A 22,855-nucleotide genomic window follows, 5' to 3' on the forward strand; every position below is an offset into this window, starting at 1 on the left:
GGGTAGTTTAGGCTGGGTAAGGAGTCAAATACGACCACAATGGGTCCGGAGTCTTGAGACTAGGAAGGTGAGGATGTGAGAGACAGATGGCTGTGGTCCAAAACGGCAGCAGTGAATCATGGAAGCTGACCCATTTTCAGCAATAAAAGCTACAAATATGCTCCCATGGGTGCTGCAGGAGACCAGGGAATGGTGGAGTCGAAGGACACAGTAATTGAGGAGGCTGGGGAATTGTGAGTGAGGTTAAATGCAACTAACACGTGTTAACATTAAAAGAAGCCTTAGCGGAGTGAAACAAACTATCAAGCTATGCCGCTTTGGGGGAAGTCACTGCCCATTTCTAGAGCTGAATGAGACTTCTCTGGACTCTAAACGGTACGGATTTTTAGGTTCATAGCAAGAGACTGGCAGAGAAGCAAGATACCTTCCGTTGGGCGGCCCTTCTCGGGAAAGGCCTCCGGAACCTTTCTGCTGTGCTTTTTGCCCGGACGTGCAGAAGCGGAGGCCGGAAGTCCTCTGCCCGGAGGTTCCGGGTTTCCTGGGCTACTACGATGGCGATGAGTTTCGAGTGGCCGTGGCAGTATCGCTTCCCGCCCTTCTTTACGTGAGGCTCAGACCCCGAGAAGCCCCGCTGTGCCTCCCTCCCCTGCCCCGGACCCCGGGCTCAGCCCTGATGCTTCAAATGGGGAGGGGGAGAAAGGACCCGGTCGCCACCACCCTTAGTCCCTCACTTTGTCCCCCAGACGCGCCTGCGTCTGTGCTGCCTCTCGCCCTCTCACGCCCTCTAATTCTGCGCCCCACCCCCTTCACCCGGCAGGTTGCAGCCGAATGTGGACACTCGGCAGAAGCAGCTGGCCGCCTGGTGCTCGCTGGTCCTGTCCTTCTGCCGCCTGCACAAACAGTCCAGCATGACGGTGATGGAAGCTCAGGAGAGCCCGCTCTTCAACAACGTGAAGCTACAGCGTATCCTCCCTCAGGCTCTTCCACAGCCCACACACACGCACTTCTGCACTTGCACACATGCCCAGACTTCACACCCCCTTCACCCCAGTAGGCAGGTTCCCACCCCGACTGGACTTGGGAAGGAGCCATATGTGTAGCTGACTTCCATTTTAGCCCCAACCCCCAATGCAAATGCAGCATCAGACCCTCCAGTCCTAGGTAGTGATGAATACCCAGGTGTCATTCCGGGCTTAGAATCTCTGACCCAAAGCCAAGTCCCCGGTTTTCCAACCTGAGCCCTTTTGACTCTGAATCTCCTGTCCTCTTCTGAGTGAAGCTCAAACTCTGGTACTACCTTAAGTAATTTTCTCCACCCACTCTCCTTCTCCCAGGAAGTAAGGGTCATTTGTTTTTGCTTCCTGATTCATAGCTAAAATATCTGTGGAGAAAGTCTGAAGGAAGAAGAGGAGACAGATGGTGACAAAAGGGAGTGCCTTTCATTTCTAAAGCTCTTCCTTTTTTTTTTTTTTAATGTTTATTTATTTTTGAGAGTGAGAGGGCACAAGTGGGATAGGGACAGAGAGAGAAAGAGAGACAGAATCCGAAGCAGGCTCCAGGCTCTGAGCTGTCAGCACAGAACCTAACTCGGGGCTTGAACTCAGGAACTGTGAGATCATGACCTGAGTTGAAGTCCCACCCTTAACCGACTGAGCCACCCAGGTGCCCCCATAAAGCTCTTCCTTTTAATTGAACTAGTATCTCTTTACCTTCCTCCCCCCTTCATCCAGGAAGTGCCAATTTATAGCCTTTTGGGGAATTGCACATATATGTGTGTGGGAGGGAGAGGAAGGGGACAGGTGGTTCTTCGCATGAGACTGGCCTCAAGAGTTTTTATCCCACCTAATTCATTCCATCAATGCTGTTCCCTTAACTTTAAACCAGGGAAGCTTCCTGTGGAATCAATCCAGGTTGTATTAGAGGAACTGAGGAAGAAAGGTGGGTTCAGGTCCTCAGATTTCCTTATTTTTCCTCCTAGTTGGGTTTTCCTGAGGGCAGCTTGGCACAAGTCTTTGCTTTTTTTTTTTTTAATTATTTTATTTCTTTTAACTTTTATTTATTAAGTAATCTCTGTACCCAACATGGGGCTCGAACTCACAACCCCTGAGATCAAGAGTCCCAAGCTCTACCAACTGAGCCAGCCACGTTTCTCTGAGATTTTAGTTTTAAGTAATCTCTCTCACCCAGCATGGGGCTCGAACCCACAACCTCAAGATCAAGAGTCACCCACTCCACTGACTGAGCCAGCCAGGTGCCCCATGAGTCTTTGCTTTTAACAACTTTCTTTTTCTCTCCCCTGGCTTGGAGCCCATAGTGTTCTATATAGAAGATAGTCCAATTCCCTGGGTCCTTTTCCCTATTGGTATTCATTACTGAAATCTCTCCATCTGTGTTCTGAGACCTGGAGAAAGGTGGAAGGAGAATTGGTGCCTTGCAGATAATAATAGTAAAACAATTCTTGGATTTCACTTCCTGAAAGCTGAATCTCTTCCACTCTTTATACATTGGTTTTGCCTTTTGTCCCTTCTTAGCGTAAGATACTTTCATAAGTATCTTTTTTGTAGGAAACCTGGAGTGGTTGGATAAGAACAAATCTAGCTTCCTGATCATGTGGCGAAGGCCAGAAGAATGGGGGAAACTCATCTATCAGTGGGTGAGACTGTTCTGCCACAGTGACCCATGGCAAAGGAGAATTATATCTGTGTTCAGCAGATACCTGGTGTTCCTAGGTCTGGACTGAGCAAAGTGGGAAGGGGAAGAAAGAGGAAGTATAGGTCTTCCAGGCAAACCTCTTTCAATGACTCAATTTCCTAGGCTGCATAGAACTTCCCTACCTTTGTAGGAGGCCAGAGGCTACGTGAGGCCATGTTTGGAGAATGCAGTGCTGGGAACCATGAGTACTATTGTTGGCTGGCGTCTCTGGCCACAGAAGATAAATGGGGAAAGGAAGGGCAAAAAAAAAAAAAACAAAAAAAAACAACCCTGGGGCCCCTCCCCCACTAGGCGCTTTGGGGCTGTCCACAATATGAATGAGACATTCTGAACCAGTATGGGTGTGGGGACAAACTGTCTTCCCCAAATTCCTAGCCACCACCAGCCCTAAACTTTCCCAAGGGAGAGAAGAGGGGAAGAAGCATCAACAACCTAAATATAACAAACACATGCCACCTATTCCTGAACAGGAAAACAAAATGAGCGGTCACTCCTCAGACATGTGAAGGCCTGTGGTTTAGTGGTTCCGTATATGTGTGTACACATATAAATATAGCACCTGTAGGGGTTGTGGTTTTTAGGCCACTCCTGCCGAGGTGACAGTGAGCCCTGGTTTGGGAACAGGTATCATTCGTGGGTCAGATAGGTGGAGTCAGTGAGCTCACCTTCCAGGAGATCCCTGGTCCTTATTCAGTCACTGTTTTCTGTGTCTATAGGTTTCCAGGAGTGGCCAGAACAACTCCGTGTTCACTCTCTATGAGCTGACCAATGGGGAAGACACAGAGGATGAGGGTAATGCTTCTCCCTTTCCCTCCAGTTTTGTCATCTGAATCCTCCAGTCCTTGTTCAGCTGACATTCAGACTTCCCATCCCTGCCTTTGAATTCCAAATACTACATGATAGAAGGGCTCTTAACCCATGTCCAAGGTTTCCCTAAGCCACCTGAATTTACATGCAAAATACCCCCAAATTTTGTCAGTGGGATGTGTGCATTTTTCTAGGGATAGAGTCCATATTAAAAGATTGTCAAGGGCATCTGTGATCCATGAAAAGTTAAGAATTCCTGGTGTAGATAATGAATGAGGAACCGGCGCAGAAGATTAAGCCTGAAATCTCATTCTTTGCTGACGCTGGCTTTCTTTCACCCTTTATACTTACAGAGGGCTCAAGATTTGTGGGTGTCAGCTGAAGGGATTGGGCCAACACCACCATCCCCACCCCTAGGCCTTTTAAATACTTTAGTTTCTAGCCAGGTCAGGATTTATATACTGTTTGATTTTTACATAGTGTAAATATACTCTTAGCTTTTTTATCTCTGACTTCATATTCTGATCCCAGGATCACCAAAAGTTCCAATCTCAGCTGGGGAGGAAAGGGCAGCTCCCCTTTCTGCCAGGCCCTGGCTGCCGTAACAGAGTTTACAGCTCTTGGCTGTTCCCCCCTGCCCTACAGGCCTCTGCTTGCTACTCCCACCATTGCCCCATGACTTCAGTGCCACAACCATGCCCAGCCCACCACTCATGCTGGGCAAAACTGGAGGCTTCCTCAGAAAGCAAGCTCCCTGACTCAAGCCGTAGGCCTCCGCAGGGAGTGAGGTGTGCGAGCCTGTTAGGGCTTGCCACCTGCTTCTCACATCTCCCTGCAATATCTTGCCATATCTCCAGATATTCAGCTGGCCCTTGGCTCCCAGCCTCATTCCTTTTAACTAGGAAAGGGCAGATATCTGTGCTGGCCCTTAACAGTCTCCTGGTCAGAGGTATGGCTATACTTTGTGTTAGGACAGGTGCTCCTAATGGGTACAGGTGTGCAAACTAGGGTCAGTGTCCAGTGTCAAGGACCTTGACGTTCCTAGGTTTAATTGTCCCCCACTTTGTGGCCCAAAAGTAGATGGTGTCACTCTCATACATCAGATACTAATGGCACATGGGTGGGGGATACACATGAGGGTTGAGTCCAACAGAAGAACCCAGAAGGGGAAAATAAGTGTGAACTCACATTTTGTGCAGACTCTGGCTTTCTCTCACCCCTTACTCTTAAGGCGTACCCAGGAAGGATTGGTGGCAGCGGCAGCAGTATAGGTGGTACATGTCTACCCTGGCCTCAAGGGGTCCCAGCTTCCAGCTAGACTTCTCCTCAGGGGCCTTGAGCCCCCAGAAGCCAAGTGTCCCTGACTACCCATCTCTCCCTTCCAGAGTTCCATGGGCTGGATGAAGCAACCCTACTCCGGGCTCTGCAGGCCCTACAGCAGGAGCACAAGGCTGAGATCATCACTGTCAGCGATGGCCGAGGCGTCAAGTTCTTCTAGCAGAGACCTGTCTCCTTTTACTTCTTACCTCCCACCCTTCCAGGGCTTTCAAAAGGAGACAGACCCAGTGACCCCACAGACTGGATCTGTGACTCCACCAGACTCAAAAGGGCTCCAGTCCAGGGATGGGTTTCCCACTTACCCCACGTTTCTGTCCCTGGGGAAGGGCAAGGCTGAGGCGCCTGGGAGAAAAGATGTGCTTCTCCTTGCCCTACCTCCTCTCCCATCCTAGACTGTCCCTGAGCCAGGGTCTGTAAACCTATAACTCCACATGTGTTCACACACGTAAGTACATACACACGCCTGCACAAGCTTCTGTCTCTTCCCCTTCCCACCCCCTTAGCTGCTATTGCCTCCCCTCTCAGGCTGGTGCTGGATCCTTCTTAGGGGATGGGAGAAGCCCTGGCTGCAGGCAGCCTTCCAGGCAACATGAAGATAGGAGGCCCAGGAAGGGGCCTGGCAGTGAGAGGCCAGGCCCGACACTGATTTTATGATATTAAAAAGCTCATCCCCACTGCCTCCTGTTGGAAGTTACTACTGGAATGGGCATAGGGAGGGCTGTGAAGTGTTGCCCCCTGAGTGAATCCCAGCCTAGGAGAGAGTAGAGGAGGCCTATGGCCTTTGTAAATGAAAAGGTGCCCCCGTGCTGGCAGGCTCCAGGGGGCCTGTGGTTTTACATCTGCTGGGTGGGCTGTGTGGGGGAGTGCTGATGGAACACAGCTCAGGGACAGACTGCTTTCTGAATTGGAGTAACTTCATGGCTTCCCCTTCTCCCCCATGAAAGTCCTGAACTGCTCTGAAGCCCCTCCCTCCATCCCACTGGTCCGGGGTGGGGTAGTTGAGGCCAAGGGGAGCTGAAGGGGTGTAAACCGGATATGGACTTTGGTTTATTGGGAACTTGGGCAAACAGAAGGAGGAGGAAGGAGAGCCCACAGAGCAAAAACAGCTACTGTGGCCAGGGCTAGGCTGCGGCCAAGGTAGGAAGGCGGAGGGGATGGGTGACCGGGTCCTTGGCTTGGGGGAGGGACTTGTCCTGGGGTGCACACACCCATCCCTGTGCAGCCCAGAGGGTCAGCGGCTTGGGAGAAAACCAGACCTTTCCATTGACCTCTGTATTGTCGGCCTGGGGCTACTCCGGACGAACAGGAGGGGGTGGCGCTACCTTATCTGGGGCTTGCAGGCGGGTGGTAACCTTCCCTTAACCACCCCTCTCTCCCCCCACGATTCTAGGGCCGGAGGGCCGCCGTCACGTTTCCTCTTCCAACCCCAGCATCGTGCCTCCCCCAGCTACCCCCGCCCCCCGACAGGTTTGCTCACTCTTAGTGCGGGAGGACACACGGCCGCCTCGCACCCGGTCGACTTCGGAATGAGCCTCCGGGCGGTGCACCGGGAGGCGAGGGAGAGGAGGGCCTGCGGCCGGGGGCGGGGCGGCCGAGGTGAGGGGCTGCGCACCCGATTCCGCGCGGCTGGCCGCTCCGAGGGGGCCGCCCTGGGGGGATGAGGGCGGGGCCGGGGGCGGGGCTGCAGGACGGTCGAGCCGGGACTGGGGCCCCTGTAGCTCAGCCCGAGCGCTGCGCACCCAGCCAGTCCGCCTGTCAGACCGCCTCCTCTCCAGCCGCCCGGCTTGCTGCCCTGCGGCGCCGGCCCTTCCTCATGCTGGCACCCCCGGCCTCCGAGACTGCGGTCCCCATGTCCCAGGCGGAGGCCGACCTGGCCCTGCGGCCCCCGCCGCCTCTCGCTGCCGCGGGGCCGCCCCGCCTCGGGCCCCCTCCTCGCCGGGCGCGCCGCTTCTCCGGGAAGGCTGAGACCCGGCCGCGCTCTTCCCGTCTCAGCCGCCGCAGCTCAGTCGACTTGGGGCTGCTGAGCTCTTGGTCCCAGCCAGCCTCACCCGCTCCGGAGCCCCCTGAGCCTCCGGACTCCGCTGAACCCGACCCCGCGAAAAGCCCACCGCCTAGCTGCCCAGAACCCCCCGAGGGCACGTGGACCGGGGGAGCACCCGCGAAGGCTGCAGACTCAGCGCGTCCAGAGCTAGCAGTCTCGGCAGGAGGCCCGGGGTCCCGGGAACCGCCGAGGGTCCCCGAAGCCGCGGCTCGGGAGCGGCAGAGGGAGCAGGAGGAAAAGGAAGACACGGAGACCCAGGCAGTGGCAACGTCCCCGGACGGCCGATACCTCAAGTTTGACATCGAGATCGGACGTGGCTCGTTCAAGACGGTGTATCGAGGGCTGGACACCGACACCACGGTGGAGGTGGCCTGGTGTGAGCTGCAGGTGCGGCTGGGCACCCCCTCTGTGGCACCTGGGATGGGACCCTTTGGAGGTCTGGGGATGAGAAACCTAAGGGACAGCAGCAAGGGAGAGATCTATTTTTCCAGTCAAATGTCTGGACACTCCTGCCCCACCTTGCTCTGATGATTAATGGATCTGACTGATTCTGGGCTGCAGAAGGAAAAACTGAGGCAGGGGGTACATGGAAGCTCCCCTATGGGTTGTGGACATTTTAATTTTGAAGTCTCTGTACTCAACCCTGAGAGGTGGAAGATAGGATGCTAAATCGGGGAGGGAGCCAGTTTGGATCTGAGGGGGACCAATTTCCCTCAGTAGTAACAATCTCTTCCTTTCCCGTTCCACTTAGTACTGAGACACTCAGTGTGACCCTGGTCCTCCTCCTTCACCCTGGATCTTTGCAGATTAGGAGGCTGGGATGATGGAAGCTAGAAGCTGGGGCAGGGTCCTCTCCATTTCCAAAAGATTTAGAGTGGTGGTAGCAGGATGGGCCCCCCCCCCCAGGCCCCTTCTGGAACAGTCAGACTTCTAGACTTCTCCACAACTGGGGGAGGGGGAGACAGAGAGCTCCAGCCCTGGCCTGAATCCAGTCCTTCTCCTCATCCCACTGTCTACCTGGGCTCTCCCTTCCCAGACCCAAAGGCACTGAACCCAATGGGCTTTAGGGGGATGTTGGTGTGAAGGATTTCTTCTCATGGAGGGAAGAACCCAGTTAAATCTGGGCCAGCAGCAGCTTTGGGCAGAGCCTGGGTAAGGGTCCTCCCCTCCAGCCCTGGCACTGGGCTCGCCCCTTGCGCCTGCCAGTGGCGCGCCCTAGGCTGTAGGCCAGGCAAGGAGAGGCAGCCAAACCAATGGGGTGGGGGGGCGGGTGGCGAGGGATATGAGAGGGGGGCGGGACGGCCAGGGGCAGGGGGCGGTCTCCTGGTCCTGGATCTTTCTCTCTCTCTCTGTAACTCCCTCTGCAGCCCTCCGGCCTCCTGTCTGGATCTAGCAGTTCCCAGTTTCTGGGGCCAACCCCGTTGAGGGCCCCAATTCTCTGCCCGCTTGTCAGCCTGCTGCCCGCCTGCTGCCTGCCCGCTGCCAGCCCCTGGGGCGTCCCCTCCCGCCCCACGGCTGGCCAGGGAGGCCACAAAGGCGCTATTGAGCTCAGGGCTCCTGGACGGGGCTGCATAAAGGCCCTTGTGTCCAGCGGGGGGTCCAGGGGCGGCCCCAGGCCCAGGATGGGCGTGTCCTTGCAGCAGCCGGAGGGGGCGGACCGAGAATTCGGGGTATACAGCTCCTTGGGCGAGCGATGACCTAGCCCCCTTCCTCGTTTCTGGGGGGGTCCTGGGCCTGATGTGATCTTGACTCCCACCCATCCCCTACCCCCACAGACTCGGAAACTCTCTCGAACGGAGCGGCAGCGATTCTCTGAGGAAGTGGAGATGCTCAAGGGGCTGCAACATCCCAACATCGTCCGCTTCTACGATTCGTGGAAGTCGGTGCTGAAGGGCCAGGTTTGCATCGTACTGGTCACCGAACTCATGACCTCCGGCACGCTCAAGACGTGAGCTCTGCGCCTGGTGATAGTGTTGGTTGGTGGGTGAACTGGTGGTGGGAGGTCCCCACTCCTTCTGGAACTTCTCCCAGGCTCCCCAAACTCCAGACTTAGGTCCAAAATCAGGCTCTCACCCACCCCTACTGCATCCCTGCCTTGGTGAGTGGCAGTGTCTACCCAGCACTCCAGCTGAAACTTGGGCATCTCCCCAGATGCCTCCTTTGTCTCCGCTCTGTACATCCACCTTCTCCACCAGTCTGTCTCCAAGGCCCTTCTTAAAATGCCCCACTCTGCTTTCCCTGTTCCATGCGCTGCCACCTCAGTGGTCTGGAGCCCTGCAGCAGCCCCCTAAAGGGCTGTCCCCCACTCTGCCCTCACCTTTCGGAGTAGTCCTGTCTTCCCGCAGTCTGGTCAGCCTCTCTCCATTCCTTAAAACCCCTTAAAGGTTTCCCACCACCCTCAGGAAAAAGTCCACACTCCCTAACCTACTCACAAAGTCCTTAGGATTTAGCCTTCTCTTGAGCCTAAATTCTACAAAAACTGAATTCCCAGCACCTCCTCCCACCCTGCCCTATCACCGCCTGCGTGCCTTGGAGCACAGTGTCCTCTCGGCCTGGAAAGTCTCCATCCCTTCCCCTTTTCACCCTTGAACCCCTACTCATCCTTCAAGATGCAACATAAAAGTTATTTCCTTTCCGAAGCCCTCCCCCACGCCCAAGGCAGTTAGTCATCCCTTCCGGCACCCCCACAGCCCCTTGGCGCAGCCTTATCTGTGAATTTATGCCTGACCCATTTTGTAATCTCGGGTCTACTACCACACCCCCGACTCAGTTTCTCTGTGGGGCGCACCGCGGACTGAGCTAGAATAATGCTGGGAGAAAATGTGTACCTGGCGGTGCCGGTGGAACTAGGGTAACTTCGCAGTGGGGGTCTCCTCCCCCCCCTCCCCCCGCCGTGTCTCCGCCCCGACCCTGGCTCTGCGCCCCTCCCCCAGATACCTGAGGCGGTTCCGTGAGATGAAGCCGAGAGTTCTTCAGCGCTGGAGCCGCCAGATCCTTCGGGGGCTTCATTTCCTACACACCCGGGTACCCCCCATTCTGCACCGGGATCTCAAGTGCGACAACGTCTTTATCACTGGCCCTTCAGGGTCGGTCAAGATCGGGGACCTGGGCCTGGCCACGCTCAAGCGCGCCTCCTTTGCCAAGAGCGTGATAGGTGCGTTCCTCCAGGAGGTCCTCGCTATTCCTACCTCCCCCGCGTTAGAAGAGACCCTGGGGGCCCACTCTCCCCAGCAGTGTCCTTGGAGTTGCACGGAGTTACAAGAGCATGGGGAAAGTGGGGAGACTTATGGCATCCTCTCTGCCCCGCACCCCTCCCACACACACGGTGGGGGTGGGGAAGGGTCCGTTACTAGCACTCCAGAACTGGTGAGGTTGCTTTCCCTCCCCGTCCTCCCCACTCCCTCCCACCTAGCCTGTGGTACGCCCAAGAGGAAAGAGGAAGCCAGAGGGAGGCTCTGCAGCCTAATGCCTGCTGTGGATCCTACAGGGACCCCGGAGTTCATGGCCCCGGAGATGTACGAGGAAAAGTACGATGAGGCGGTGGACGTGTACGCGTTTGGCATGTGCATGCTGGAGATGGCTACCTCAGAGTACCCTTACTCCGAGTGCCAGAATGCCGCACAAATCTACCGCAAAGTCACTTCGGTGAGAGGAGACGGGGAGGGGAGACAATTCCAGATCTCCTCCCATTTTCCGACCCTTACCAGCCAGCGTCAATGCCCTTTCCCTTAAAGAAAGCAGGCTAGACGCAAAGATGCTCTGGTAAACACTGAAGGATATTGGATGCACACACGCCCTATCCCCTTACTAGCTGTTTAGAATAATGATGTGTGTAGCACTCTCTAGAGTTTGCAAACGATTTCACATCTGATCTTTCACCCGCAGCGTGAGCAGGGCATCTCGTCCTGCCCTGCGCTTTACAAATGGGAAAACTGGCACACTGGGAGACTTGTTCAAGGTCATACTGTCAATACTTGGGCTGGGATTTGAAATCAAACCGTCCAGTAGCTGTCGCGGTGCCTTTGCGATTGCATGCTCTGCTGCCCCAGACGGGGTGAGGGGCAAGCAGAGAGCTGGGGCGCATGAGGCCTCCAGGCCTCATGCGCCCCCTTTTCTCTAGGGCACAAAGCCGAACAGCTTCTATAAGGTGAAGATGCCTGAGGTGAAGGAGATCATTGAAGGCTGCATCCGCACAGATAAGAACGAGAGGTGGGGTGGAGGGGGCAGGGTGGGGGTGGGTTCAGGGGCCGGGGCAGGGGTGGGGGGACGGCGGCAAGGCTCGGCTGGCTCACCGCAGCACTCCCCCCAGGTTCACCATCCAGGACCTCCTGGCTCACGCCTTCTTCCGCGAGGAGCGCGGCGTGCACGTGGAGCTGGCGGAGGAGGACGACGGCGAGAAGCCCGGACTCAAGCTCTGGCTGCGCATGGAGGACGCGCGGCGCGGGGGGCGCCCGCGGGACAACCAGGCCATAGAGTTCCTGTTCCAACTGGGCCGGGACGCGGCAGAGGAGGTGGCGCAGGAGATGGTGAGCAGAGGACAGACTGCCCTGCGGCTGGGCTTGTGCGCGGCCGGTCAGTGCCATGCGGGTGGGGCGCCAGGGTGGTGGGTGGGGCACCCAACCTGCCCCTCTCAGAGCGTCTGGTAAGTGTCCCCCTGGCCCGCGCGCCTAAACACACGCACGCCCCAAGTGCGGCTCACTGCACATTTCCTTTTCCAGAGCAAGCCCTGGGTCCTCCAGCCTGCCTTGCTCTGCTTCCTGCTGCTCTGATTTCCCTGGAATGCTCTTCTCTCCAATTTATTTATTTTTCTCTTTTCCACCCCCCGCCTTGGTCTTTTTTTTTCCTCCCCTCTTTCTTCCTCCGTGCTCAGAACCAGGAATTTCAGGAAACCTGTCCCCTCTAGGGTCAAAATTAAATGCTTCGTTCCAATTCAACAGGTCCTCCATTACAGGACCCACCACCATTGGTCCTGTTTTATACCAGGATACACTCCTGTCTCTCTCCTCCACTGGACTATAAATTCCTTGAGGGCAGAGACTGTGTTCTATTGATTTTTCTATCTCTGACAGTGCTCGGCACATGGTTGGAGCTCATTAATAATCCCACATTTGTACATGGCTTAGAGCACTTTCACATGCATTCGATTGTTGTTACCAACCCTGCCGGGAGTGATTTTATCCTGATGTATTGATGAGGAAATGGAAGGTTCAGAGAGGTTGAATATCTTGTCCAAGGTCCTGAGCAAGTAAGTGGCAGAGCTGGATTTAAACTCAGGCTGTTCAGATCTTAAGTCAGATCACCCTGCCCCACCTCCCTTACAAGTGCTGCAAAGTTTGAGATGAATAAGGAGTTGATGAACAGAAGCTGCCAGCGCAGGAGAGGCATGCATGGGAGAGAGAAGATGCAGGACTGTTTAGGAAGGCCTGAGAAGGGGAGAGAGTATGAGGTTCTTGATAGAAGAATGGCAGTTGAAAGTGTGGGGATCCTCTGTGGTAGGTCTGGATAGGGAACCTGAGAATGTGTTTTTAAATGTAGCAGAACAGGTGTCCTTAGCACAGCTCAAACCTGACCTAGGATCAAATCTTGATCCATTATGTACAGGGATTCTTTTCTTTTCTTTTTTTTTTTAATGTTTATTTATGTATTTATTTTTGAGAGAGAGAGGGAGAGAGAATGCATGTATGTTGGCACACAAGCTGGGGAGGGGCAGAGAGCGAGGGAGAGAGAGAATCCCAAGCAGGTTCCACACTGTCAGCGCAGAGCCTGACAAGGGGGCTTGAACTCATGAATCATGAGATCATTACCTGAGCTGAAATCAAGAGTCAGATGCTTAACTGACTGAGCCACCTAGGTGCCCCCCACTTTTTATTTGAGAGAGAGAGAGGGAACAGAAGGAAAGGGGCAAAGAGAGAGGAGGAGAGAGAGAATCTTCAGCACGTTAGGCTTGATCCCATGACCCTGAGATCATGACCTGAACTGAAATCAAGAGTCAGCTGCTCAACCAGCTGAGCCCACCCAGGTGCCCCAAACGGGGGATTCTTGATGATGACACACTATTGATACCTTTAGTTGGGAGACTGTCCTGCGTATTGTAGGATGTTGAGAAGAATTCCTGGCTTCCACTCACTAGATGCCAGTAACACTGAGGTGTGACAACTACAGGTGTCTCCAAATATTGCCAAACGTTCCCCCTTACCCCTGAGAGCAGTTGATCTACTAGATAACCATGAACTAGTCACGGCTTTACTTATTTCTTTTTTTTTTTTTTTAATTTTTTTTTCAACGTTTATTTATTTTTGGGACAGAGAGAGACATAGCATGAACGGGGGAGGGGCAGAGAGAGGGAGACACAGAATCGGAAACAGGCTCCAGGCTCTGAGCCATCAGCCCAGAGCCCGACGCGGGGCTTGAACTCACGGACCGCGAGATCGTGACCTGGCTGAAGTCGGACGCTTAACCGACTGCGCCACCCAGGCACCCCAGGCTTTACTTATTTCTAAAACAGGGCTAGGCCCACTTCAGAAGGTTGTTGGGAGGATTTAACGATGATAATGTAAAGAGTTGCCAGTTAATGGACACAGTGCATGATCAATAAATATTAGTGTCCTTTCTCCAGGAGAAATATCCCGAGGCCTCAAGAAGGTGTCCTGATGGGTCTTTGAGTGGAGTCCTCACCTCAAACCGTGCTCCTCGCCCTCTTAACTCCAGGTGGCCCTGGGTCTAGTCTGTGAAGCTGACTACCAGCCAGTGGCCCGCGCAGTACGTGAACGAGTTGCTGCCATCCAGCGGAAGCGTGAGAAGCTGCGCAAAGCTAGGGAGTTGGAAGCCCTCCCCCCTGCACCAGGACCCCCACCAGCAGCTGTCCCCAAGACTCCTGGTCCCCCCAGTGTCTTCCCCCCTGAGCCTGAGGAGCCAGAGGCAGACCAGCACCAGTCTTTCCTCTTCCGCCATGCCAGCTACTCATCTACCACCTGTAAGCCACCCCTGACCTTGGGATATGGGATGTGACCTAGGTCCCAGAACCCTTGGCCTCTGCCCCCGCCCCACCCAGAAGTCCAATCCAGCAGCACTGTCACTTACCCTGCCTTCCACAACTAGCCACGAAGCTCCTTCTGGGAAAGAACTCCCACAGCTCCAGGCCCCTTCTTGCTCAGGCAGCCCCCCCCCCCGCCACCCTTTATTTCCCCTTTTTTGATCCCCTCCCTCCCCCACCAGCGGATTGCGAGACTGATGGCTACCTCAGCTCCTCCGGCTTCCTGGATGCCTCAGACCCTGCCTTTCAGCCCCCTGGGGGGGTGCCATCCAGCCCCGCTGAGTCCCATCTCTGCCTGCCCTCGGTGAGAGGGGGTCACGTGGGGGGCTCCCAGACATTCCAAGCCTGTGACCTATCTTTCTCCTTGTAAAACCCAACCCCATGACCTAGCCCCATGTCCCTGGAAATCCACCACTCTGTCCTCATCTTCCTTAATTCCCTCTGCCTAGTACCCCCAGCATCCTTGACACCATCTCCCTGAACCCCTACAATTGTCTTCCTCTGACCTTGTGAACCTATTTCCCATTTCAGGCTTTTGCCCTGTCCATTCCACGTTCTGGCCCTGGCAGTGACTTTTCCCCAGGAGACAGGTAGGTTCTGGTAGGGGTTGGGGGGCAAGGGTGAGACATATGGCGGGTCCCAGTGTCCATTCTGACACTCCTACCTCCTTTTTCTTTTCTAGCTATGCCTCAGATGCAGCATCAGGTCTTAGTGATGTGGGTGAAGGGATGGGACGCATGAGGAGACCGCCAGGGAGAAATCTCCGGCGTAGACCCCGATCCCGGCTTCGGGTCACTAGTGTAAGGAAGGGGCATAGGAGATGGGGAGTAACCTACGGGACCGGGAGGGAACTGTCAGGGGCGGGTGAGGGAGGTCAGCCAAAAAAGGGGAGAACAGTGTGTGACCGGTACCATAGAGGCAGCCAGTCTGGTTTCTAATCTCAGACTTTGGGGGCAGAGTCTGCTTCTGTCCAGTTCCAATCTGGCCACTGTCACTTGGTTGGAGTGGGGTGGGGGCACGTGATGAGGACAGAGGGCTTGACCTCCTCTCCTCTGCTGACTTTGAATCTGAAGGTCTCAGACCAGAATGACAGAGTGGTTGAGTGCCAGCTACAGACGCACAACAGCAAGATGGTGACCTTCCGATTTGATCTGGATGGCGACAGCCCGGAAGAGATTGCGGCTGCCATGGTGAGGGGGGAGGGAGAGGAGGACAGAGTCTTTAGGTCTAGGATAAGAGTCTCCCTCCGGATGTCCCCTGGTACTGAACTATCCCTTCCTCCCACCCAACAGCAAGGGTTTTTAAAGCATGATGACACTGAAGACATCTGCTCTTGTTTTGAGGGCAATTTTTATTTATTCAGTGAGGTTTGGATCCTCAGCTAGAGCAATTTCAGACTAACATAGGGTACACACAGATGCTGTGGTGAGGTACACGCTAGACACATGATACTGTGGCCATGAGTAAAGGGTGGTCTGGGGGCAACAGGGAGAAGAAGTAGAACTTATTCAAAGTCGTGACAGATGGTTAAGAACAGCAGTGAAGACTGAAAAGGGCAGGTCTAGAGGAAGTACAGCATCAGGACAGGCATGGAAGCAGGGAGTGATTTGGAATATGGGGTGGGGGAGGGGCGCTTCATGAGGAGACCACTGTCACTAGAACTAAGAGTTCCTCTAGGAGACTTGTGGAAGCGAGGTTGGGCATGTGGAGTAGGCTCAGATTATAGACAGTCTTAAGAGTTAGATGGAGGGGCGCCTGGGTGGCGCAGTCGGTTAAGCGTCCGACTTCAGCCAGGTCACGATCTCGCGGTCCGTGAGTTCGAGCCCCGCGTCAGGCTCTGGGCTGATGGCTCGGAGCCTGGAGCCTGTTTCCGATTCTGTGTTTCCTTCTCTCTCTGCCCCTCCCCCGTTCATGCTCTGTCTCTCTCTGTCCCAAAAATAAATAAACGTTGAAAAAAAAAATTAAAAAAAAAAAAAAAAAAAGAGTTAGATGGAGTGTAACATGGTGAGAATAGGCTTTAAGAAGACCATTCTGCCATGGGAAGTGGGAGAGGGTCGGGGGTAGGGAATCCAGTTGGCAGATGGATACACGAAGCCACAAATGGTCCAAGGAGAAGATGGATTATGGGGGAAGAAAAGAAGAAAAGGGGAGCATCTGAGGGTTGTTTCAGGAAAATAAGTTACTCTGTAATCCAGTTTTTTATTCTATTTTTTTAAGTTTATTTATTTATTTTGAGAGAGAGAACGAGCATGAGTAGGGGAAGGGCAGCGAGAGAAGGAGAGAGAATCCCTTGAGGGCTCTGCACTGTCAGCACAGAACCCAATGCGGGGCTCGATCCCACGAACGTGAGATCATGACCTGAGCTGAGATCAAGAGTTGGACGCTTAACTGACTGAGCCACCCTGGCACCCTTCCAGACATTTATTGATGTAATACAATACAAATAATAGATGCTCAGGAAACATTTGCTGAGTTGAAATGATAGGGAGTTAGGGAGAGAGGATATCATGGGCAACTTGGAGCGTGGAGAAGCTAGTGGGAGTAGACCGTTAAAGGAGAGAGGAAGTTGGAAAATGAAAGTAGATGTTCTTAGGGGTCACGATGAGCTTGAATGACAGAGAGGCAGGCAAGATCCTCCCTGGGAGCACAACATGGTCAGGCAGGCCTGGAGGCAGAAGTGGATCGAGGAGTTGTCAGCATGGAAGGGAGAGTGAAGGGAGACGAGCTTGAGAAGCCAGAGGCAGAGAGGGTCTGAGAGTGGGTCTCGGTGGATACCCTGATTTCTGGGATGGGTGAAATAGGTCATCAAAGGACACAGAGATGGAGCCTGAGAGGTAGGAGGAGCCCCAGAAAATGTTAGGGAAAACTGAGGGAAAAGAGAGTTTCAAGGAGGTGATGTGGGGTAAAGCCTGAGGCGAGCCCACACTGACTTTTGTCAGGAGAAGGTCTTTGTGCGAAACCAGCTTCCCTGGAGTGGGGGAAATGGATGCCAGCCTCTGTGGTGAAGGAGTGAGGGGAATGCGAGAAGCATCGGGCTTCGGGAACTCTCTTTAAAGCTTCCCCTCCATCATGTCACTCACCTTGTATCCAGGACAAAGACAAAATATCACTCGGCACACCGGCTTATCATCTTCCATCAAGCCACTTGACCCTTCAAGAATCTTTCCTCCGGCCACACTGGTGTCTGAATGGTCCCCTGACGAGGCTGGCTGCCTTTCCGCTTCTGCCTCCATCTCCTCAGGGGTCTCTTGCCTTGAAAGGCTTCTCCACTAGGCTTTCAAGCACACTCAGATCCCACGCAGCCAAAGGGACCCCTCCCCCTGACCACAGGGGTCACCCTCCACGAGTCTACAGCAGACTTGGGTCTGCTCTTCCTGCTGTTTGTCCCTACATTTTTTTTTAAGCTTATTTATTTTGAGCAAGAGAGAGAGAGAGAGAGAGAGAGAAAATCCCAAGCAGGCTCCATGCTGCCAGCACAGAATCCAATGCAGGGCTTGAACTCATGAAACCCTGAGTTCATGACCTGAGTCAAAACCAAGAGTTGGATGCTTAACTGACTGAGCCACCCAGGTGCCCCCTTGCCCCTACATTGTTAATGGCTGCCTGTGGCTACAGAGTAAGGTCCCAATTCTGGAGCATGCCCTTTTTTTTTTTTTTTTTTAAGTTCTTTTCTTTTAATGTTTATTCTTGAGAGAGAGACAGAGACAGAGCATGAGTGGGGGAGGGGCAGAGCCAGAGAGGGACACAGAATCTGAAGCAGGCTCCAGGCTCTGATGTGTCAGCACAGAGCCTGACACAGGGCTTGAACTCACGAACTGGGAGATGATGACCTGAGCCGAAGTCGGATGCTTAACCGACTGAGCCACCCAGGCACCCCTGGAGCATGGCCTTTAAAACTCCCAGCACTCCCAGCTCTGCTCTGGTCTTGACTGTTTTGTGAATGTGCTATGTCCTCTCATACCTCACAGCTGTTAATTCATGCCATTCTCTCTGCCCTTCTCTTCCCGACGAACAGCATGGAACAGAGGAAAGGGTGGGCTTTCACTTAAGACCCGAGTTCAAATTTCAGCTCTGTGATTTACTGATTTGGTGAATTGGGGCAAATTTCTCAAGCTCTCTGAACCTCAGTTGCTCATCAGTAAAATGACAGTACTCATTTGGCAAAGGTGTTCTGATATGATATGTAATTTATGAGAAGTGAGATCACATATGAGATACGAAAGTATACGAGAAGTGTCCGTACATGGTAGGTCCTCGATGAAGGGTTGCTTCGAGGCTCAGCTCTGTGTGGCCATCCCAGCTTCCCTTATTCCCCCTGAGTGGCATGACCTGCTCTCTCTTTGGAATGGCATTTAAAAAAAATTGTGGCAGAAAACACATACCATAAAATTTACCATGTTAACCATTTTTAAGTATACAGTTCAGTGGGGTCAAGTATATTCACTTTGTCGTGAAACAGATCTCCAGAACTTCTTCATCTTGCAAATCTGAAACTGTACCCATTAGACACCTCTCCCTTTCTGCTGGTATTGCATTTGATCTGTACCTTGACCACAGTGCCTTTCCTACCACGGACTGACTTGCAGTAAATCGAGTTGTGTAGATATGTGTCTCTTCTACTAGATCTTGGACTTCTTCGGGACTAGGACTTTGTTACATGCTTTTCTGCATTCCTCACCTAGAACAATGTACCCGTACCCACAACAATGCCTGGCACATATATGTGCTCCAGTGTTTGTGAAATTGAATGTTAAATTTACCGTTTATTGCCTTATTTTCACTTAGTGTGTGTGTGTGTGTGTGTGTGTGTGTGTGTGTGAGTAAGCCTGCGTGGTTTATGAGCCCTATGAGAGCAGGAGTTATGTCCAAAAGCATATGATGCAACCATGGGAAGAACTCGGGCTCTGGCTTTAGACAAGTCTAGGGGCAAATCCTGTGATGTTAGGCAGACTGAACTTAACCTTTTTGAGCATTGGTTATCTTAACTCTAAAATGGGGTTGTTGGGGCACCTGGCTGGCTCAGTCAGTAGAGCATGTAACTCTTGATCTTGGGGTTGTGAGTTCGAGCCCCATGTTGGGTGTAGAGGTTACTTAAAATTAAATCTTTTTTAAAAAATCAATAAAATAAAATGGGGTTGTTAACACAGACCCGAGAGAGCTGTTGTTGGTGTTAGATGAGCTCAGACATGTAAAGCATCTGGGCCATGATGCATCCTAGGGATGTTAGCTCCTGTCCTCTAAGGTGTATTTCTCCTCGCACCACATGGTGCCTGGCATACAATAGATACTGAATACTTATTTTAGGTGGGTGGTTGGCAGAGCAGTGGGGTAAAGGGTTGGTTTTTAAAAACTTTTTTTTAATGTTTATTTATTTTTGAGACAGAGAAATACAGAGCCTGAACAGGGGAGGGTCAGAGAGAGGGAGACACAGAATCTGAAGCAGGCTCCAAGCTGTGAGCACAGAGCCAGATGCAGGGCTCGAACTCACAGACTGTGAGATCATGACCTGAGCTGAAGTCTGATGCTTAACTGACTGAGCCACCCAGGCGCCCCGAAGGGTTGGTTTTTAAAGATCAGTGCAGGGGAGAGAGATGAGTGAGATAACAGCCCTCTGTCCCCTTCCTGCTGACCCTTGCCAGGTGTATAATGAGTTCATTCTGCCCTCGGAGCGAGCCGGATTCCTAAGCCGCATTCGGGAGATCATCCAGCGAGTGGAGACCCTGTTGAAGAGAGATACTGGCCCTGTGGAGGCTGCTGAGGACCCCCTGGGCCCCCAGGTCAGACCTCTTAGATCATCTTTGGGGGGGGGGGACAGACTCTCTGCTCCAGACTTCATTACTCTCTGCCAACACCAGCCCCCGTGACTCTAACTCCTTCATCTGTGTGACCCTAACACAATGGTTCTTACCCCATTTGAGTATCTGATGAAAGCCATGGGCCCCTGTTCTAGAAAAATGTGTTCAATGCATACTTTTCTTTTTAACTCATTATTCTGGTAGAATTTCAGACTTACAGAGAGAAGTTGCAAGAATTGTACAAAGAACTCCTACTCTTTGCCCAGATTCGCCAACTATGACTGTTTTGTCATGTTAGCTTTATCATTCTCTTCTTCTCTCCCGTCTCTGTATGTATGTGCACATATTATTTTTTTCTGAACCATTTGGGAGTGAATTGCAGACATCATACCCCTCTACCTGTAAATATTTTAGCACATGCACTTTTGAGTCCCTTGAAACTCCTCTTTAGGCTCCTAGAAGTTCATGGGCCCTAGATTAAGCCCTGGCTGAACGGCCATCTAAGACTCAGCTCTTCCCCACTGTGACCATGGGCCCCTTCCTCTCCCTCAGGTGGAGCCAGCACCATTGCCTGCCCTCTCTGACCCCCTCCCAGACCCATCCCGTGGTATGTACTGCGTTCTGTCCCTACTCATCACAACCTTTGCAGCTGCTCCTGGGAAGGGCTTAGGGATTGGGGGACAGGGAACTCAGCACACCTTTCTCGCCAGCAGAGCTCCAGAGCAGCACCTCCCTGGAGCAGAGTTGCTGGGCAGCCTTCTCCACCTCGCCGTCTTCTCCTGGAACCCCCTTGTCTCCTGGAAACCTGTTTTCCCCCGGAACTCCTGTCTCCCCAAGTCCCATTTTCCCCATCACTTCTCCCCCATGTTGCCCCAGTCCTGTCCCATTCTCCCAAGTCTCTTCAAATCTCTCTCCACAGACCCTCAGCTCCCCACTGGCATTCTCCCCCAGTGCTGCCCAGCTCCCTGGCCCTCCCTCTCAGTCTCCGCCGAGTTGCCTTCTCCCTTCTCCACCTGCCTTCTCTCCCAGTTGTTCTCAGGTCACCATTACTCCTCCTTCCTTTCCCCACTGCCCCTCTGCTTCCTCCCTTCCCTCCACCACAGCAGCCCCTCTCCTCTCTCTGGCTAGTGCCTTCTCACTGGCTGTGATGACCGTGGCCCAGTCCCTGCTGTCTCCCTCACCTGGGCTCCTGTCCCAGTCTCCTCCAGCCCCTCCTGCTCCCCTCCCTAGCTTGCCCCTGCCCCCTCCGCCTGCTCCTTGTGGCCAGGATAGGCCTTCACCCCCAACAGCTGAGACCGAGAGTGAGGTGAGTAGGAAACCAAGAGGGATGGTTAGGGGAGCTCCACTCTGGATCATTTATTTCCCTTCTCATGGACCCACACTTTGCAGGTCCCACCGAATCCTGCTCGGCCACTCCTGGGCGAAGCCAGACTAGCGCCCATCTCTGAAGGTGAGGCCTCTGACCACTGACCTTCCCCTGCCACCTTCCACTTCATACCCTGCCAATTTCTCTCCCTTCTTTCATGACTCTTTCCTTCTCTCTCGACAGAGGGAAAGCCACAGCTTGTGGGGCGTTTCCAAGTGACTTCATCCAAGGAACCAGCTGAGCCTCTACCCCTGCAACCAACATTCCCAACTGTCTCCAGTTCCCTGAAGCCTCCAACCCCTCAGCTGACCTCGGAGAGCTCAGACACAGAGGATAGTGCTGGAGGCGGGCCAGAGGCCAGGGAGGCTCTAGCCGAAAGTGACCGTGCAGCTGAAGGCCTAGTGGCTGGAGCTGAGGAGGAAGGGGACGATGGGAAGGAAACCCGAGGTGGGGGCAGCCCCCCACCCCAGAGCCATCCCAGCCCAGTGTGGATGAACTACTCCTACAGCAGCCTGTGTCTGAGCAGTGAGGAGTCAGAGAGCAGCGGGGAGGATGAGGAATTCTGGGCTCAGCTTCAGAGTCTTCGGCAGAAGTGAGTCTGGGGAGAAAGGATAAGAGGTGGACTTGGGAGAGCAAAGCATGTGGCTAGCCCTCATGGTCCGGGTGCTTCCTCAGGCACTTGTCGGAGGTGGAGGCACTACAGACACTACAGAAAAAGGAAATTGAGGACTTGTACAGCCGGCTTGGGAAGCAGCCCCCGCCGGGTATCGTGGCCCCAGCTGCTATGCTGTCCAGCCGCCAGCGCCGCCTCTCCAAGGGCAGTTTCCCCACCTCCCGCCGCAACAGCCTGCAGCGCTCTGAGCCCCCGGGCCCTGGTGAGACCGCAGTAGCCAGGCTCCCTTCTTTCCCAGGTCCCCTTCCCTACTGATCTGGCTTTCTTCCAGGCCCTGGGGGTCTGCCCCTTGGTTTGGGGGCATTAGCCCCCCTCTCCCCGTGGCCCCTTCCTTCACTCAGTGCTCTCCCTCCCCATCCTGCACCCAGGCATCATGCGAAGGAACTCCCTGAGTGGCAGCAGCACCGGCTCCCAGGAGCAGCGGGCAAGCAAGGGGGTGACATTCGCCGGGGATGTTGGCAGGATGGTGAGGGCAGGCCCAAGGGAGGGCGAGCCCAGGGAATGGTAACTGGCTGCAGCTTCACCCTTCTCCCATCCTGAAGGTTTCGTCAGTGTTTTTTCTTTTCCCTCCAGTGAATTCAGAACAGAAGCCATGTGTCTCTCCCATACCAGGGCCCATGATGGAGTTCGTGCTCTCAGAATCTGCTGACCAACACAGCTCCGCAAGAAGACCCCAGTACTGAGGAAGTAGAAGGCCAAAGGGGCATGGAGAGTGCTGCTCCATTAGAGGGAAGAGCCAAACACAGGGAATGATTTACTGTGTAGAAGGTGTCAATTCTGCAGCCTACCATCCTCATTCCTCCACCTCCCCAGCCAAAGGTCAACCACTAAGCAATTCCACTCAAGCCCTAATGCTTCTAGAGAGCACACTCCCAGCTGAACAAGTGTAGGGCGTGTACTCACATAGAATTGGCAACAATTAAAATGGCGAAAACTAGGAATCTGTGATTCTGACTCTGTTGTGTCTTAAGAACTGGGAGTAAAGGCTTGTGGGGTAAGGCAGGGGAAAATTTAGAAGGGACTCTCCTCACAATGGGAGCAAGGCTAGAAGCTGCCCCGCTTTCTGGCTTCCTGCCAGCAGTTCATGAGG

General features: G+C 53.8%; 2 protein-coding genes across 6 annotated transcripts; both read left to right on the forward strand.

Moving 5' to 3' along the window:
• Nucleotides 1-519: 519 nt before the first annotated feature.
• On the forward strand, nt 520-5,535 carry VPS25 (vacuolar protein sorting 25 homolog). The gene is made up of 6 exons (XM_047093269.1): nt 520-604; nt 818-963; nt 1,885-1,938; nt 2,565-2,653; nt 3,429-3,504; nt 4,905-5,535. Exons 1-6 carry the CDS (start codon nt 552-554, stop codon nt 5,015-5,017), a joined length of 531 nt encoding a protein of 176 aa, XP_046949225.1. The 5' UTR covers nt 520-551; the 3' UTR covers nt 5,018-5,535.
• A 95-nt stretch (nt 5,536-5,630) lies between these two features.
• Nucleotides 5,631-22,706, forward strand: WNK4 (WNK lysine deficient protein kinase 4). 5 transcript variants are annotated; one of them, XM_047093266.1, is made up of 19 exons: nt 5,631-7,285; nt 8,674-8,846; nt 9,832-10,052; nt 10,386-10,543; nt 11,019-11,107; nt 11,208-11,424; nt 13,607-13,871; nt 14,114-14,235; nt 14,463-14,521; nt 14,614-14,731; nt 15,005-15,121; nt 19,571-19,708; nt 20,279-20,333; nt 20,437-21,032; nt 21,116-21,176; nt 21,276-21,684; nt 21,768-21,967; nt 22,134-22,231; nt 22,339-22,706. In XM_047093266.1, exons 1-19 carry the CDS (start codon nt 6,515-6,517, stop codon nt 22,339-22,341), a joined length of 3,870 nt encoding a protein of 1,289 aa, XP_046949222.1. In that variant the 5' UTR covers nt 5,631-6,514; the 3' UTR covers nt 22,342-22,706. The 5 variants fall into 5 exon arrangements, with proteins under 5 accessions (XP_046949222.1, XP_046949220.1, XP_046949224.1 ...); XM_047093264.1 differs by having other exon boundaries at nt 22,378-22,706; XM_047093268.1 differs by having other exon boundaries at nt 22,134-22,189.
• The last annotated feature ends 149 nt before the right edge of the window (nt 22,707-22,855 follow it).

Source organism: Lynx rufus, unplaced genomic scaffold (assembly GCF_022079265.1).
Source record: "Lynx rufus isolate CCGP_SWC_20201006 ecotype Redwood Valley unplaced genomic scaffold, mLynRuf1.p SCAF_34, whole genome shotgun sequence".
In the NCBI taxonomy this organism is placed as follows: domain Eukaryota; kingdom Metazoa; phylum Chordata; class Mammalia; order Carnivora; family Felidae; genus Lynx; species Lynx rufus.